This window comes from Perissodus microlepis, chromosome 4, assembly GCF_051167445.1.
Source record: "Perissodus microlepis isolate ML-2025 ecotype Zambia chromosome 4, ASM5116744v1, whole genome shotgun sequence".
Taxonomy (NCBI): Eukaryota; Metazoa; Chordata; class Actinopteri; order Cichliformes; family Cichlidae; genus Perissodus; species Perissodus microlepis.
The window spans coordinates 2,591,325-2,606,311 of record NC_140464.1 but is presented as its reverse complement, the minus strand read 5'-3'; the positions used below and the strand labels follow the sequence as shown (position 1 = coordinate 2,606,311).

General features: G+C 45.2%; 1 protein-coding gene across 1 annotated transcript in view; it reads right to left on the bottom strand.

Moving 5' to 3' along the window:
* Positions 1 to 4: 4 nt before the first annotated feature.
* The window catches only part of LOC146388008 (uncharacterized), a 28,359-nt gene continuing 13,376 nt past the window's right edge, over positions 5 to 14,987 (bottom strand). Inside the window, exons 18-42 of the mRNA XM_084925091.1 lie at positions 14,808 to 14,929; positions 13,160 to 13,229; positions 12,897 to 13,057; positions 12,302 to 12,410; positions 12,035 to 12,166; positions 11,745 to 11,951; positions 11,378 to 11,515; positions 11,166 to 11,289; positions 10,611 to 10,782; positions 9,969 to 10,181; positions 9,349 to 9,493; positions 8,985 to 9,191; positions 7,964 to 8,068; positions 7,728 to 7,880; positions 7,363 to 7,611; positions 6,944 to 7,156; positions 6,642 to 6,854; positions 6,063 to 6,224; positions 5,711 to 5,839; positions 5,271 to 5,359; positions 4,886 to 5,009; positions 4,549 to 4,757; positions 4,348 to 4,456; positions 4,091 to 4,263; positions 5 to 2,429 (exon numbers count right to left, since the gene is read on the bottom strand). Coding sequence (XP_084781217.1) covers positions 2,204 to 2,429; positions 4,091 to 4,263; positions 4,348 to 4,456; positions 4,549 to 4,757; positions 4,886 to 5,009; positions 5,271 to 5,359; positions 5,711 to 5,839; positions 6,063 to 6,224; positions 6,642 to 6,854; positions 6,944 to 7,156; positions 7,363 to 7,611; positions 7,728 to 7,880; positions 7,964 to 8,068; positions 8,985 to 9,191; positions 9,349 to 9,493; positions 9,969 to 10,181; positions 10,611 to 10,782; positions 11,166 to 11,289; positions 11,378 to 11,515; positions 11,745 to 11,951; positions 12,035 to 12,166; positions 12,302 to 12,410; positions 12,897 to 13,057; positions 13,160 to 13,229; positions 14,808 to 14,929 — 3,954 coding nt within the window. The 3' untranslated portion in view covers positions 5 to 2,203. The remainder of the gene's footprint in view (positions 2,430 to 4,090; positions 4,264 to 4,347; positions 4,457 to 4,548; positions 4,758 to 4,885; positions 5,010 to 5,270; positions 5,360 to 5,710; positions 5,840 to 6,062; positions 6,225 to 6,641; positions 6,855 to 6,943; positions 7,157 to 7,362; positions 7,612 to 7,727; positions 7,881 to 7,963; positions 8,069 to 8,984; positions 9,192 to 9,348; positions 9,494 to 9,968; positions 10,182 to 10,610; positions 10,783 to 11,165; positions 11,290 to 11,377; positions 11,516 to 11,744; positions 11,952 to 12,034; positions 12,167 to 12,301; positions 12,411 to 12,896; positions 13,058 to 13,159; positions 13,230 to 14,807; positions 14,930 to 14,987) is intronic.

The following is a 14,987-nucleotide window of genomic DNA, read 5'->3' as shown; positions in this document are numbered from 1 at the left end:
CCTTTTTCATTTTTATTTATCACAGGAAGTGGAAACAGAAAACATTTGTAAGAGTTTGGTTTCAATTTGATATCATTTCTGTGGTTTACAGAGCACAGACTCCTGCTTCACCCTTCGCCAAGTGTGGGGGACTTTGAGCCTTGGCGTTCCCATCTGTGAGATTTAAAACCAAGTGTGTCAGGAATGAATGTGGACCCAGTTGGATACATACAGATTTTCTCTAAATATTCCTGAAACCCTCAAAGAAAGTCCAGAAAGGATCGCCTCAGTTTGTGCGCTGAAGAGTTGCATATGATCTCCCGAATCCTGGCAAAGCCAGAAGGTTGTTTAGACAAAACAAAAGATCTACAGGAAAATCACACTGATGACACAAACCGAGGCGAGCAAGGCCGACTTCTTATATATGAGTTATTTAGCTTAATAACACTCCACAAAACTTGCAGTCCGTGTAACAAAAGCTGAAACGACAAACGTTCATCTAAAGTCTGCAGCCTAAATTCCTCCTGTGTGTTAAAGCAGCGCAGATTGTTAAAGTGTGACGGCAGGACTGGAGCTGGCAGCTCTTCAGCTGTTGTCTGAACCTCGCTTTATTCAGTTTGATATTGTGAAGCCAGGATCCTCCCCACAGGTACAGGGATGGTTTTAAAAACTGTGCTTTCATCCACCTGTTGTACAGTTTAGAACACAGTTTACTGTAAATGAAAATGAAGATATTCCAAAACTCTGCTAGGCTTGGTTTTTGGGTTTGTGCAGTTTCACTGCATCTGATTGGCTGAGTAGACCTTTAATAAAGGGTGATGCTGCCATCTGTTGGTTAGGAATGCTCCTAACAGCACTTTAAAGGAGAACTATTGAGCTAATTTATTCATCTTAAAGCTTCTTTGTTGGTCTAAAAACTGCTGCAGTGTTGCACTGTAGACACATCCTGCTCATGTTTGTCTCCACGTTATGATTCTTAGACTGCACCTGAGGAGCTTTGCATGATTCATGTCCCATTTGTCCACCTTTCTTCTGATTGGCTGCCCATCAGCAGGTGTGTGTGGCTTGTGTGCCTGAGATGAGCAAACTGTGATAAATAGCGTTTAGGGCAGCCTGAAGCCGGAGCTCTGGGCTCACAGGGACTCTTGTACACAATCATCTCATTATTAGAAACCCTATATGAGCGTAGACTGCTGGAACAGTGAGAAGATTTAAATGTTTTCCACCAGTTAATTATTAATAATTCTTCTCCAGCACGTCTAATTCTTTCTCCTGTGGAGCTGCTGTCAGGACAGGGATGAACAGGCTCAGATGCAAAGCTGCAGATATTTGTGGAGCTCTGGAACTGTGGAGTTCATGTTGTTTGTATTTAACTCCAGCATGTGGTGGGAGGTTATTTGGACAGAAGATGCCAATTAAATTTTACCAATTCAATGAAATTCATTTCTATATTTCTATAAACTAGAGCAGCAGTGGATTAGAGGGACTAATGGAGCTGCAGCTTTGGGGGGATAATGGGACCCAAAATCTGAAACTCAATAAAATCAGCTTTAAGAGTTCTTGGCTGAATTTAGGAACCTTACTGTGGTGTTTTACATGTATTTGCAGGGATAAAATGTTTTTTAAAATAATAATTGGAGATATGTGCATATTTATGGAACAACAAAAGAAGGGAAATTCATCCACAAAGAATCATAAATTAATTAAATTGGTCTAAAATCTCACAGATTATTTCCTTTAGAAACAGATTATTATGTATAAAATGTAAAAGCGTAGGCACAGAGGCTTTAAAATGCTCTCAGATGTGACAGTAAAACAAATTCTCACACTGAGGAAGTGAAAGTGGAACATTTTGGAGAGTTTTTGCTCGTAAAATAACATTTTACTGACTTTTAGTGTCAGAAATAATTAAAAATAAATAAATAAATGATCAGACTAACAGGTTGGTAGAATTGTATGGATGAAGTATGAAATACTTGCGCTAATATTTCTAATATCTGGGACATTAAATTGTAGCTTCAGGCTATTAAATGACTTTTTTTTTTCTTGTTTTGTTGGGGATAAATTTGGTCCGTCCACCGTTTGTCCCTCAGTGTGTTTGGAATAACTTAAAAACAAAACTATTTGCTTCAAACATAAATCCATAGTATTGATTAAATATCCAGCTCCTCCTGTGACTCTACGCTTGGTTGTTTCCTAAAACACTTTATCTGCTCCTGGTCGTCTACTCGTTGGGGGAGCAGGTGTAGACCTCGGCACGGGGCTCCAGAGGTGGGGTGCGGGCGGGTGAGGGAGGCTCTTCCTCGTGCAGCTCCACCGAGTTCTCTTTGATGTTGCTCCTCCGGTTGATGCTCCCTCCAAGCCCCAAACTCCTCATGCTGCCGCCACCACTGCTGCGAGGAGTGGAGCTGCTGTACAACATCTCCCCACCAGCACCGCTGCCGCCACGCCTGGGAACACCCGACACATCGGGAGGAAGAGGAGGGTCAGAAAGAGAGGAAAGGCGGCAGAGGAAGAGGAAAATGGCTTTCTGCAAAGCAAAATAATTAAGAGGTAGGGCCTGAAATCCTGAAGCAGGAGTAAACCTGGAGGCAGAGCAGTGAGGAAGATGAGATTTAAAAAAAAAAAAAAAAAAAAAAAAAAGCCCGCTGAGGAAGAGGAGAACATTCCCAGAAGGCTTTGAGTTTGCAGATCAGAGGCGCCTGAAGACGAGCGTGAAACAAGAGCAGCGAGACATGAAAGGAGGAAAAGGAAATTTAAAATCACAAGTGAGCTCGTCTTGGACGCTCAGCCGCTACAAACACGAGAGCGTTCGATACATTCAACAACAAAACACTTTGATGTGTGGATACTGTCACTGAGGCTCATTTATGAGGGAAGTGTCCTGTTAAAGCTGAGCTCTGATTGGTTACTGAGAGGGAGCCGATGCTTCCAGCCTGTCAGAGCGCAGGATTAACCAAAGATCCCCACCTTAACACCCGGAGGACACACATCTGTTTGGGGCATCCAGTGAAAAAACTAGTTGGCGTACCTGCTGTGGTGACTCGATCAGTGTTTTAAAGCAGAGTTATTAACTTACCAAATCTAACCAACTAGTTTCCAGCATTTAATTTAGTCAAGTAACTTTTGGCATCTCCACCTAAACAGGAAGATTTTAATGACAACACCTCGACAGGTAGTTTTTCTGCTAGAGTAGCTAATGCGTCCAAATTTGTCTGTTACGGACTCTCCTCCACCTTTCTTCTGATTGGCTGTCTATCTTAAAGACGAGGTTTAACCAGAAGGTAGGCGGGGCTTCTGTGCCGTGTGACCATATTAGCGAGATCCTCTCTCTGTGACGACATTCAGATTCAAGAGAGGACAAAACAGTAACTGAGGGATTACTGTTCATACACGGATCAGGCACAACGCTATGACCACACACAGGTGAGAGGAGTAACACTGATTCTCTTCATGGCGCCAGCTGTTAGTGGGCGGGATATATCAGAGAGCAGGTGAACATTTTGTCCTTTTTACAGAGCTGCAGACCAGAACATGGAGCCCTAGCATCCGCGTGGATGTTACACCTACTGAAGCATCGTTGCAGACCATGTACAGCCTTTCATGGAAGCGATACTCCCTGAGGGCTGTGGTCTCTCTCAGCAGGCTAAAGCTGCAGAAATGGTTCAGGAATGGTTTGAGGTGTTGACCTGGCCATCGAATTCCCCAGATCTCAATCCAATCGAGTTTGTGGGATGTGCTGGACAAAGACGTCTGCTCCATGAAGGCCCCGCCTCAGAGCTTACAGGACTGTGTTGTTGGTGCAGCTACCACAGCACAGCCTCAGGGCTGTTTTGGCAGGAAAAGGCGACCAACGCAATATCAAACAGGTGTTTATGATGTCACGCCTGATTGGTGTGTACTCATCGCACGATAAGAAAATGCGGCAATGCTTACTATGCCCGCCCACTGTGGAACAGCAGATACGAGAGGAAACAATTGTCATTTATCTTGTTTCAAACTTCAGAGCAGAAACGGCGCTGAGGTGACCTTTGCTCACATTGTTCTAGTTTTGCTTCGCGGTGGGTGTGACGTATTTATCGAACGTCTCTGTGCTCGAGACCTTCGTTACCTGAGTTTGCTCCTGAGCGAAGCCACCTCTCTGTTCAGGGCGTCGTTGGACTCTGTCGCCTCTTCCAGCTCCCTCTGCAGCTTCCTGCGGGCTGCCGCCACGCGCTGCGCCTCCTCCTCCGCTTCCTCCAGCTGATGCTTCAGCTGCTTCACCCGCACGTTGCTCTTCTCCACCTGCAGGGGGCAGACACGGTTTTATTTACAGTTTGTAAATGACCAAAACTCTAAACTGTCATTCATCCTTTGATCTTGCGTCACCTGATCTTTGTACTGCTGCGCCTGCTTCCTCTCGTCCTCCATCTGGATCGTTAAATCTTTCAGTTTCTTCTCTTTCTGGCGCAGATTCTTAGCGTTGGCCTGCCGCTCTCTGCACAACAAAGTGGCACAAAATCATCTCCTCAGTGCTCGTCACATGTTGAGTTTGGGATCGACACTCCTCTTCCCACCGTGCACCCTCACCTGCTCTCCACCTCCAGCTGCTCCTCGGCCTCTCGGAGTTTGGCCTCCAGAGCAGTGATGCAGGACTTGAGTTTGGAGCGGCCCTGGTCCTCCAGCTCCTGCAGCTTGGCCTTCAGCTCTCGGTTCTGCCTCTCCAGCTGCTGCCTGGATCCCTCCCTGCTCTGAGCAGAAGACCTCTCCGTGGCCAGCTCTGCTCCGAGCTGATCCACCTGTAGGAAAATCAGTTTCAGTGAGCCTCCAGTGACTGTTAGAGGAACTAAACTTGAGCATCAGCTTCATTGGTCAGGCCTGAAGCTGCTGTAATGAAATGAGAGATTGGAGACGATCATGAACCTACCAGCTGCTGGCTCTTCCTCAGCCGGTCGTTGAGGCCCTCCATGTTGGCCTGCTCCTCCTCCAGCTCCTCCTCCAACTGGCTGATCTTTGTCTCCAGACGACGTTTTTCATCGGACAGCAGTGACCTGAGCGAGGACATTCAAGTCAGAGTTTGATTTCGCCATCAGAAGACTAGAGATATAAATTACTCAGATATTTAACTAAATCTAAAAACATGATCAGTGTACTTGCCGATTCCTGATTAATTCATTTACATTCAGAAATGTTTTCATTTCTCTTGGTTTTTCCCGTCCCAAAGTAAAGACTGAAATTCCAGGAAGTGAAGTTGAAGCTTGATGAGACTCGTGCTCCTCATTTTAAATGCATCAATAATATAAGACACCTACTTTCCAGATGAGTTACTGGCCAGTTCCTCGGACAGCTCGTCTCTCTCCGTCTCCGCCTGCTTACGAGCTCTCTCAGCAGCTGCCAACGCCTGGACGGATGGAGACAGCAGTGTAAGAAACGATTTCCAGAGGACAACCAGTGTAATGCTGGTGAAGCTTGAAACCTTTATCGTTCCAAAAAGTGCTAAAAAACACTTGGAAGAAACGGATTCTGTGGACTGGTGTGATTAATCGCGTAACGATAATGAGTATCTGCGTTTGGTTGATTGAACTTGCTGTATAAAATCAGTTTTAGCTCTCCAGGCACGCCCTTTAAACCACATTTCTTCTGACTGCCCCTCCTCAGGTGGCCATATTGGGTCGATCCACCTCTCTGTGATTTCATACAAACTAAAGACTAAAAATTCAACGTTTAGAGCAGGCAGCTCCTACGGCCTTACCTCATTCAGATGTATGATGTCGGCCTCCATGGCCTTGGACTTGCGCTCAGACTCTCTGGCTGAGGCAAGGACCCCCTTCTGGGCTGCACGGGAGTCCTCCAGCTCCCTCTGGAGATCTTTCATCTGGCCCTGTGAGGAAACCAAGGAGGCTCATGCGGGGTTTTGAACTGGTTTCTAAATACTTCAGCTCTTATAGTTACCCAAACCTGCTCAGGCAAAATGTGAAAATACATCAAACGTGGTTATGTTTAGGACTTTTTAATTATTCCTTTAGCTGATGATTCGATATCCAACTCAGCTTCAGAAACGACGAGTTCAGAGAAATAAGAAGTCAATAAAAGAGTTTGCTGACCTGGATTTTGCGGAGCTGTTTGAGCGCCTCGTCACGCCCCCTGCTGCTGGCCTCCAGCTGATCCTCCATGTCCTTCAGCTCCCCCTCCAGCTTCTTCTTCCCGGCTGAAGCCTGACTTCGCTGCTTCCTCTCCTCCTCCAGCTCTGACTCCAGCTCTCGGACCTGACGGACGCAGAGAGGAAAACATTAGCTGTCTGAAAACTCGCGCTTTTTTCCTGACATGTGCTTAGAAATGTTCTCAGTAAGTGCACTGGCCAGTTTTGTTCTTACTGTTACATCAATGATAGCGAATCAGAATCTTTCTAAACCACTATCTGCAGTCTCCATCCCACCAGGTCTATTTCTCCAGATAAGGAAACAGATTAACCTCACAGTATTCGGGAGAGAGAAGTCTGCCCCACTAAAGCAAAAAGCAGGAAGACCTCAAAGTGGAGAAACATCATCGAGTTTAAGGAGTTTGTTTCTTAATTTCAATCTTAAAGGACCTAAATTATGATGATAAATTCTAAAACTGTGACGAGGTGCGAGTGTTTACAAAATGAGATGAAGTAAAAACCAGCGGTGGCGAGGTTTCCCGACCTGTTTCAGGAGCTGCTTCCTCTTCTCCTCTCCCAGCTCGTCGCGGGCCTGCAGCTCCCTCTCGTGCTGAGCTTTCAGAGCCTGACTGTTGACCTCCAGACGCAGCTTGGCATCCTCGGCCACCTGCAGCTCGTCCTCCAGCTCTTCCATCTGCGTCCTCATCTCCTCCACGATGGCCTCCAGGCCGCGCTTCGCCTTCTCCAGGTCATGCACCTGAAATATAACCAGAAACACATCCACCTTCATCGGAAATACTGACCACGGATAATAGGAGTCGCTCGTGTTCAGGTTCAGTGTTTTACATTCTTTCCCACGTCGTCCTTGGAGCTGATGAGGTCTTCCATCTCGGCTCGGAGCGCCTTCACCGTCTTCTCCGCCTCCTCCAGAGCCTCGTGGCTTTCTTCCAGCCCTCGGGTAAGAGCCAGCACCTTTGTCTCCTTGTCCCGTACCTCTGCCTCCGCTCGATCCCGCTCCTCCGCATACTTACAGGACACAGTGCGCTCCTCGGCCAGCATCTGATGGACATGGAGGACATTAGAGATCACAGATCATTGCAGGCTCAAAAAAGCACTGAGAGAAGCTTTTGTGATGGGTTTAAAACAAACATCTGGGACAAAATCTCTCTAAAAGCCCGTCTTTAATGTGGAAACAAAACTGGAAAATCTGAAAAACTGAGATCGGTGGGTAGGTAACTGAAGCAGTCATTGTGGAGCTGCCAGACCTGATCGAACTTCTTCTGCTTCTTCTCCAGGTTGGAGACGAGCTGCCGCTGGCTGTCCAGGTCCATGAGGACGTCCTCCAGCTCCTGCTGCAGCCGGCTCCGGCTCTTCTCCAGCTTGTCGTAAGCGGAGGCCTTCTCCTCGTACTCTGTGTTGGTCGCCTCCAGCTCACGCTGCAGACGCTTCTTCCCTTCTTCCAGCAGCTCCACCGTCCCCGACATCTCGTCCAGCTTCTTCTTGTAGTCGGACAGCTGAGAAAAGTCAGAAGAATGAGAACTTCAGTGTGAGAGAGGATGAGCTTAAACATTAGGAAAAAGCCCAGTTGGCCTTTGAAATGATTGCTTCAGAGACCCGGAGCAGAGCTGACCTGCATGTTGAGGCTGGACACCTGCCTCTCCACGGCCCGTTTGACCTCAGTCTCCTCCTCCAGCTGCTCCATGAGGCTGTTCCTGTCGTCCTCCATCTGACGCAGACGCCCAGACAGATTCAGCTTCTGACGCGTCTCCTCTGACAGCAGCTCCTGAAAGAGTTGGGGGGAGGAGGACACTGTTTAGAAACCTGGCTTCATGCATCACAGCATTTAGCAGTCACGGTGCTCCTCACCTGTGCGTCGTGCAGCTGAGAGGACAGGCTGGAGACGTCTTTACCCAGCTTGATGTTCTTTCCCTCGGCCTCGTTCAGCAGACCCGTCACGCTGTCCAGCTCCAACTAACAGAGAAGAAGAGACGAGAACTGTAAACACAAAGGCTAAAGTCAAGCGCAGATTGCAACAAATACATGTCTCTTTAAATCTGAGTGTGACTTTTCATGAAGTTGCCAATCCATTTGTTCTCTTTAAGTAGAAGAAGCAGAAAGTTTAAAGTTAACTGAGAAAGCTTACAGCTACTGCTGCCAACCTCTTTATCTCTGATTGGAGTTTAGGTCTTGTTGAACCAGCTAACACAGACACAGCCTGGATATTTAAAACTCTGTTCACAGTACTGTCCTCCTGATGAGCGTTTATCCTTTATCTCCTTTAAACCCAGAGACATGTTGGTAACTCAGATTATAATTTATTTTTACCTCAAAATATTCTTTGACTTCTAAATATGTTTGTTTACAATGCTTCATCTTTGCTTTAATAACCAGTTTATAAATCAATATTTGTTGATTTGTGCATTTTAGATGTACTAGTTTCTCATTTATCTATAATTAGGATCTAAAACATTTCCAATTAGTTATTTAATCAAATTTAAAGAGGAACTATTATGATCTAGGTAAATATTTGAATTATGTTTCAGGCACTTTTAGTTCAGTTTGCCACTGATTTCCTTATATGGTCATAAGAAACACCCAAAGTCACTCCTCATAGGAGGCGGAGCTTCCCATTTATTGACTGCGTTTGTGTAAGTAAAGCAAACTGGTAGCTATTTAGAGGACAGTGGCCTTTAAAGGAAGGTGACGAGCTTGTTTCAGAGGACAGACTCGGGGACTTGTACTCTCAGTCATTCAAAGCTAATTTGGAGAAATCTCAGAATTAAAATATGAAGATGGAAAAGAGTAGAAAAAAGCCAACTTGTAATTATAAATAGCCGACTGATATCTTCCTATCTGACTCGCTTCTGCCATTGTTTGTATGGCTCACCGTCATCTTAGAGACTCGCTCCGACAGCTCGTTCTTCTGCCGCTCGCTCTCATTGAAGCGAGAATTTAGATCATTCAACTGACCCTCCAACTTCTTCTTTTTGTGCTCAACGTCCTGTTTGGCGCTGGTGAGGGAACGCAGGTCAGCACTCAGGTCTGCTGACTCCTTCTCCAGACCTTGCTTGGCTTTCTCAAGACCAGCTCTCACCTGGACAGAAGGAACAGATGCTGAATGAGTGAAAATATCCATCTCTGTCTCACTGTTCTTATAAGGACGTACCAGTCCATTAGTTATATGTACCTAATATTAAACAAACATATCTGCACCTCGGATGAATGAAAGTGTCTGATTTTGGTGAACTGACCCGCTTGGCCTGCTCCAGGTGCTCATTCAGCTCCTCCACAGCCTGACTGTGTTTCTGTCTCAGTTCCTGGATTTGGGCCTCATGGCTCTGCCCCTCTTCCTCCATGGCTCTCTTCAACATGGCCACTTCCTGTTCACGTTTCGCCCTGCCAACCATAAACACAAAACATCCGGTAAGATCGTGCAGAGGTCTGATTAAAACAACTTACAAAGCTGCTCTTCTATGCAGATGATACTCTTATTTACTGCAACGTTTCAGATTTGTGTCCCATTAACTGTTATGGATGTTTAATCGATGCCTGTGCAGAAACACCTGCTCTGAAGCTCATTCTTATGTAACTGGAAAAAAATTTAAGCATTTTTTTTAAACACCGGACCAATTTCTTTTCTCATCTTTGGGTATCTTTCTTTGGATGATCTAATTCCAGGGATGAAGAATTGCTGTATATATATTTTCGCAGACACAGGTTAGGGCTAGTCTCATGCTAAAAGTAAAATTAAATGAAAAACATTCAATTTGTGATTCATTAATTTTGTCCTACAGAATATGAATAATGGAAAAATGAGCTTGCTTATCAAATTATGTGGTTCATTTCGAGGATGTATATGGACGATACAGACCGTAATTCCTGCTGGGCAGCAGTCGTGTCCAGACTGTCCTCCAGCTCGGTACGTAGAGCATTAAGCTCCTCCCCGAGGTCCCGTCGTGCTGCCTCAGCCTTCCCTCTCGCCGCCCTTTCAGCCTCTAAGTCTTCCTGCAGCTCTGAGAGCAAAGCCTCCAACTCCCGAATGCGTTTCACCGCCGCCCCACGCTGACTGCTCTCCTCCTCCAGGCTGTGGACACAAAATTGTTGGAAAGGAAATCATGAAGGTTGGAGAAATGTTACAGTTTTATATGGTTTCATTCACACTGTTCAAATAGGAGAGAATTTAAACAACTCTGTATCTGCATCTCTTGGGCGTGGTGTGCCACAGGGATCATTTTTGAGACCCATTTGATTTCCTTTATATGTGCTTAGCCACATAATTCATGATGTCTCTTTTCATGTTTATGCTAATAAAACAAACACTTCCCCTTTAGATCATCTGACCTGGTACGATTAAGTTCTCTAAACAGCTACATTCATAAAGTTCAAAACTGGATGCACTGGTTCCCTCCTGGATCATATCAAGCCATGTTTGATGGCTTCGCTTCAAGCTTCGAGCTGTCAGGACATCTTCAGCATTCATAATGCATCGTCTGTTCATGTTAGTCCTTCTCACCGCTCCTGTGTGGCCTGCAGCTCCTCCTCCTTGGCAGCGAGCTGGGCCTGCAGCTCAGCTAACTGCGCCTGCAGGTCGGCGTGCTGCTCGTGCAGTTCAGCAAGCTCCGCCTCCACCTTCCTCTTCGCCTTTTCCACATCTTGGCGACTCTTCTCTTCCTTCTTCAGATGCACTGGACACAAAAAAAACAAATTTCTTTAGATGTTACAGACACGAGTTACTCCATACTAAAGCAGCAGAATGAAATACTTGATATTCGGGTGTGTCATATTATTTTAATCTTGAGATGAAATATGATATAATGCAATAAAGAGACATTTGCTCTCTATACTGACTGTAAGGTCAGTTATAACTCCTGAAATAACTCCAACTTCACACTGTGAGTTGAAATTTACTGTAACAGCTGAAATCTTCCCCCAGGTTTAAAGCTTTAAACATTTCCTCGGTCCAACATGTGATTGGTGAAACGTCTGCACCGTGCTGTAAACTGAACATGCACCACAGATTTGCATTCAGCTCATGAGCCAAACAAACAAAGACAAAGTGCTGACTGACCTTCGAGGTCAGAGATCATGGACTCGTGCTTGGCCTTGAGTTTGGTTAGATTCTTAGACTTCTCCTCCTCCTCGGCCAGGTTGGAGCTCATGTCAGCCATCCTCTCCTCCAGCAGCTTTCGCTCCTAAAAACAGACGCACGTGAGCGCGTGCGGTGCAGCGTTCACGCTGAACGAAGCGCTCTCTTAGAGCAGAGCGTGAAGCTCTTCATACCTTCTGCAGCTTGTTGTTCTGGTCCTCCATCAGCAGAATGTCCTCCTCCAGCTTCTTCACCTTTCCCTCCACAGCCGCTTTCTCCAGCTGCAGCTTCTGCTTGGCGTCTTCTTCCTGTGCTATGTGGGCCTCCATCAGCTGCAGGAAAAGACGAGGCAAAGTTAACGGACAGAAAATATAAGGATGCAGTAGGAGGACAAGCTTTCAGTGTAAGACCAGAGTTATTATCCATCATTGAGTAAGTTTATACCTGTAATCTCTTCTTATTTGCTGGACTTCTGTTCAGTCTTATATGATTTACACTCACTGCATTGGCGATACAGAAAAGCGTTGCATGTCTTGTTTTTGTAATGATAACGAGACAAACCTGTAGCTGCTGCTCCATCTCCTTCTTCTCCTGCTGCAGGGCGTTACTACGGTCCTCCTCTTCCTCCAGCCGGGCCTCCATCTCGTGCAGCACCTCCTCCAGCTCCTGCTTCTTGGCCTCCAGTCGCACCCTTATCTCCTCTGCCTCAGCGCACAGCTCCGTCTCCGCCTGAAGCTTCAACTCCAGCTGCGCCCGCTCCTCCATCAGCTAAAAACACCACAGCGAGAACATTTACTCAAAATGACTTAACTCTCAGATAAAACCCAGATTAAAACCCGAGTTTGTGTCACCTGGGTGTGCTTCTGGGTAATGTCCTTCAGTTCAGCCTCAGTTTTGGCCGCCACCTCTCTGGCGGCCTTCAGCTCCTCCTCTTTCTGACCCATCTCCTCCTCTTGTCTGGTCACCTGCAGCAGCGGCTTGACCTGAACCAGACAGATGAAGCAAAGTTTGTTCATCTGACCGAAATAAAAATGTATTTGAGAGACATTTAAGAACAAATATGGCCTCTGGTTGGATGGTGGTGTGAACATGACTGTTTGAATCTGTGTGTGTTTGACCTTAGTGAAAAGTCTCCACCACTGCCAGTTCTTGAGCTTGAGGTAGCAGGCGCAGTTCCTCTGGATGACCTTCATGGCGGTGAGCTGCTGCTGACGTTTGCTGAAAGCCCTGAAAACACATGAAGAAGAATCAGACCTGCGGAGATCACAGACTGTAAAGAAATGATGCATAACAGAAGACAAAGTGGAAGCAGCCTACACAAGTATTCTTTCTAATGGCCAGCAGGGGGCACTGCCTTTCAAAGTCAACTGAATAGAAGTCTATGGGCTAATGACCCTACTGCTCACTGGATTTATGACTTTCCTGATGAGTTTATGATCTTAATCACTAGTTTAGAGTCTTCTTTAATATGACATAAGGTTTCTTAAAAAAAATTCTGGTCCCATTTAGAGTCAAATAAATTATAAAACTGGTCATGCTTTAGGGCATGGAGCCTTCTGTTGTTTAAAGCAAACAAAGATTGTGGCAAAACATCAAACTTGAAGCTTCCAACAGGACTTCTCTGTTATTTCCTGATTACTGCGTCTATCATGGGCCCCAAAAAGGCAACGAAAAGTAGAGGAAATGACTTCTGGGTCTTAATGCTCCACCTACTTGCGGCCCAGGAAGCCTCTTGCTTGCGCCTGGAAGGCGATGATGACGACAGTCAGTTTGAGGTCTCGCTCCTCTTCCAGCTGAGCCAAAACTCCCGTCCTGAAGAACATTTTGCTTTGACCGATACGATACAAGTTAGGGTCCAGATCCAGGTGCTTTACCTGGAGACGAGCAGAGGAATGAAGCCTGCTTCTTTCACAGTAAATTAATATTCAAATAGCATAAATTTGTAAGCATTAAACGTTTTACTCCATCGAGCTCACCATTAAACTGCAGGCCTGTTTTCCATCCATGAAGCCTTTAGGGATGGCGTTGGCAGCCAGGATCTCGTACCTGCAAACAGCACATTACCTGTGAGACCAAACCTACTACTACATGAAGTACTCGTTCCTTAAATGGGTTATCAATCGAAGTATAATTGCAAAGCGGTCAAAGAATATTCTAAATTGGAAGATATAAGGTCCTAATTCACTCTAATCTCAAACACAATCTGCTTGAAACTTTATTCCCGTACCAAGCTTTATTCATTTCCTTTCTCGTGGGTAAGGGGCAAACCCATTAAAATTTAGTTTAGATGCAGATCACCTTCACGTAACCGCAAAATATAGCAATAAGCTAGCAATGAAGAAAAACAAAATAAGATAAAGAAATAGAAAAAACTCTTGTGTTTTAAACTCATCCAATTTTTGATCTGAAGGAACTTTTTTAAAAGAGGAAGAAGCATCCGCCTTCAGTCCAGAGTGAGGAACAACCAACGAAACCTGATCACAGGGCCTCAGACTGTGGGCAGGTGTCCACGGACTTCTTTGAATATTTAGTAATAGCCATAGGTACATGCAGGTAGATGTGGGTTTGTGAGATGTGTGTCTGCTGTGGGCTCTCACTGCAGCTACATGAGTAACTTTTTTTATGCAGGAATTCTTATGCTGACTTTTGACATGCCAACTTTACACAGCAGCTAATAATATTCCACAGCTGAGAAGTATTTTTAAGTTATTTTAGCGTCACAAATGTGTTTCATTTGATGTAACACACTAACATGACAGACAGTAACAGTGGACTTATGCATGTGCCTGACCTGAAACTACAAATACATTTAGAGCCGCACATAATTGACTTATTCCGTGTGTAGATTCCCAAAGATATCATTAAGTAGACATTCATGGGCCTTTGAGACCAAACAGCTTACACTGATTTATAAACGTTATTTACTAATTAGGGGAAGTGTCTGTGAAGGTTCTCAGTCATCCAGGTCATCGTAGTCAAAGGAGTTTGCAAAGAAAAGCGTCTGGACTTCTTTAAGTTGCTTGAAGACGTTTCACCTCTCATCCGAGAAGCTTCTTCAGTTCTAAGGTCAAATGGCGGAGAGTCCCAGATTTAAACCCAGTGGGAGTTTTCCCCCCAAAGAGGGACAAAGGACCCCACACCTTGGCGCATGTGATTAGAGGATCATCAGGGGGTCCTTTGTCCCTCTGTGGGGGGGAAACTCCCACTGGGTTTAAATCTGGGACTCTCGGCCATTTGACCTTAGAACTGAAGAAGCTTCTCGGATGAGAAGTGAAACGTCTTCAAGCAACTTAAAGAAGTCCAGACGCTTTTCTTTGCAAACTCCTTTGACTAATTAGGGGAAGTTAATCAGTAACGCAAAAAAGGAACAAACAAAAGCATTTACATGACAATTAAGGCTCAAAGTTAAAAATTACAGTTGGTAGCATCTCCCATCAAACTTTTACAGAAATAAAAACATTTTGAAGAAACAATGTTTCAGTCTCAAGTGAGATACAGAATTGAACATCATCTGCATACAGTGGAAGCAAAAACCTTTAAAGTCGTTAGTATTCAAACTTAGTATTATTATAAAGGAACTATGATACTGTTATCAGTATAAATGATCTCAGACATCCCCCTCACCTCTGCCTGAACTCCTGGAAAACAATCCGGTTTGGAAATCCCTGCCTGCAGATTCGAATCCCCTCCAACACTCCATTACACCTCAGCTGCTCCAGCACCAGGTTGGAATCCATCTTTCCAGCCTGCACCACAGCAAAAAGCCAACAACTCCTCAATGAATTAACAGACTCTGTCTTTTAT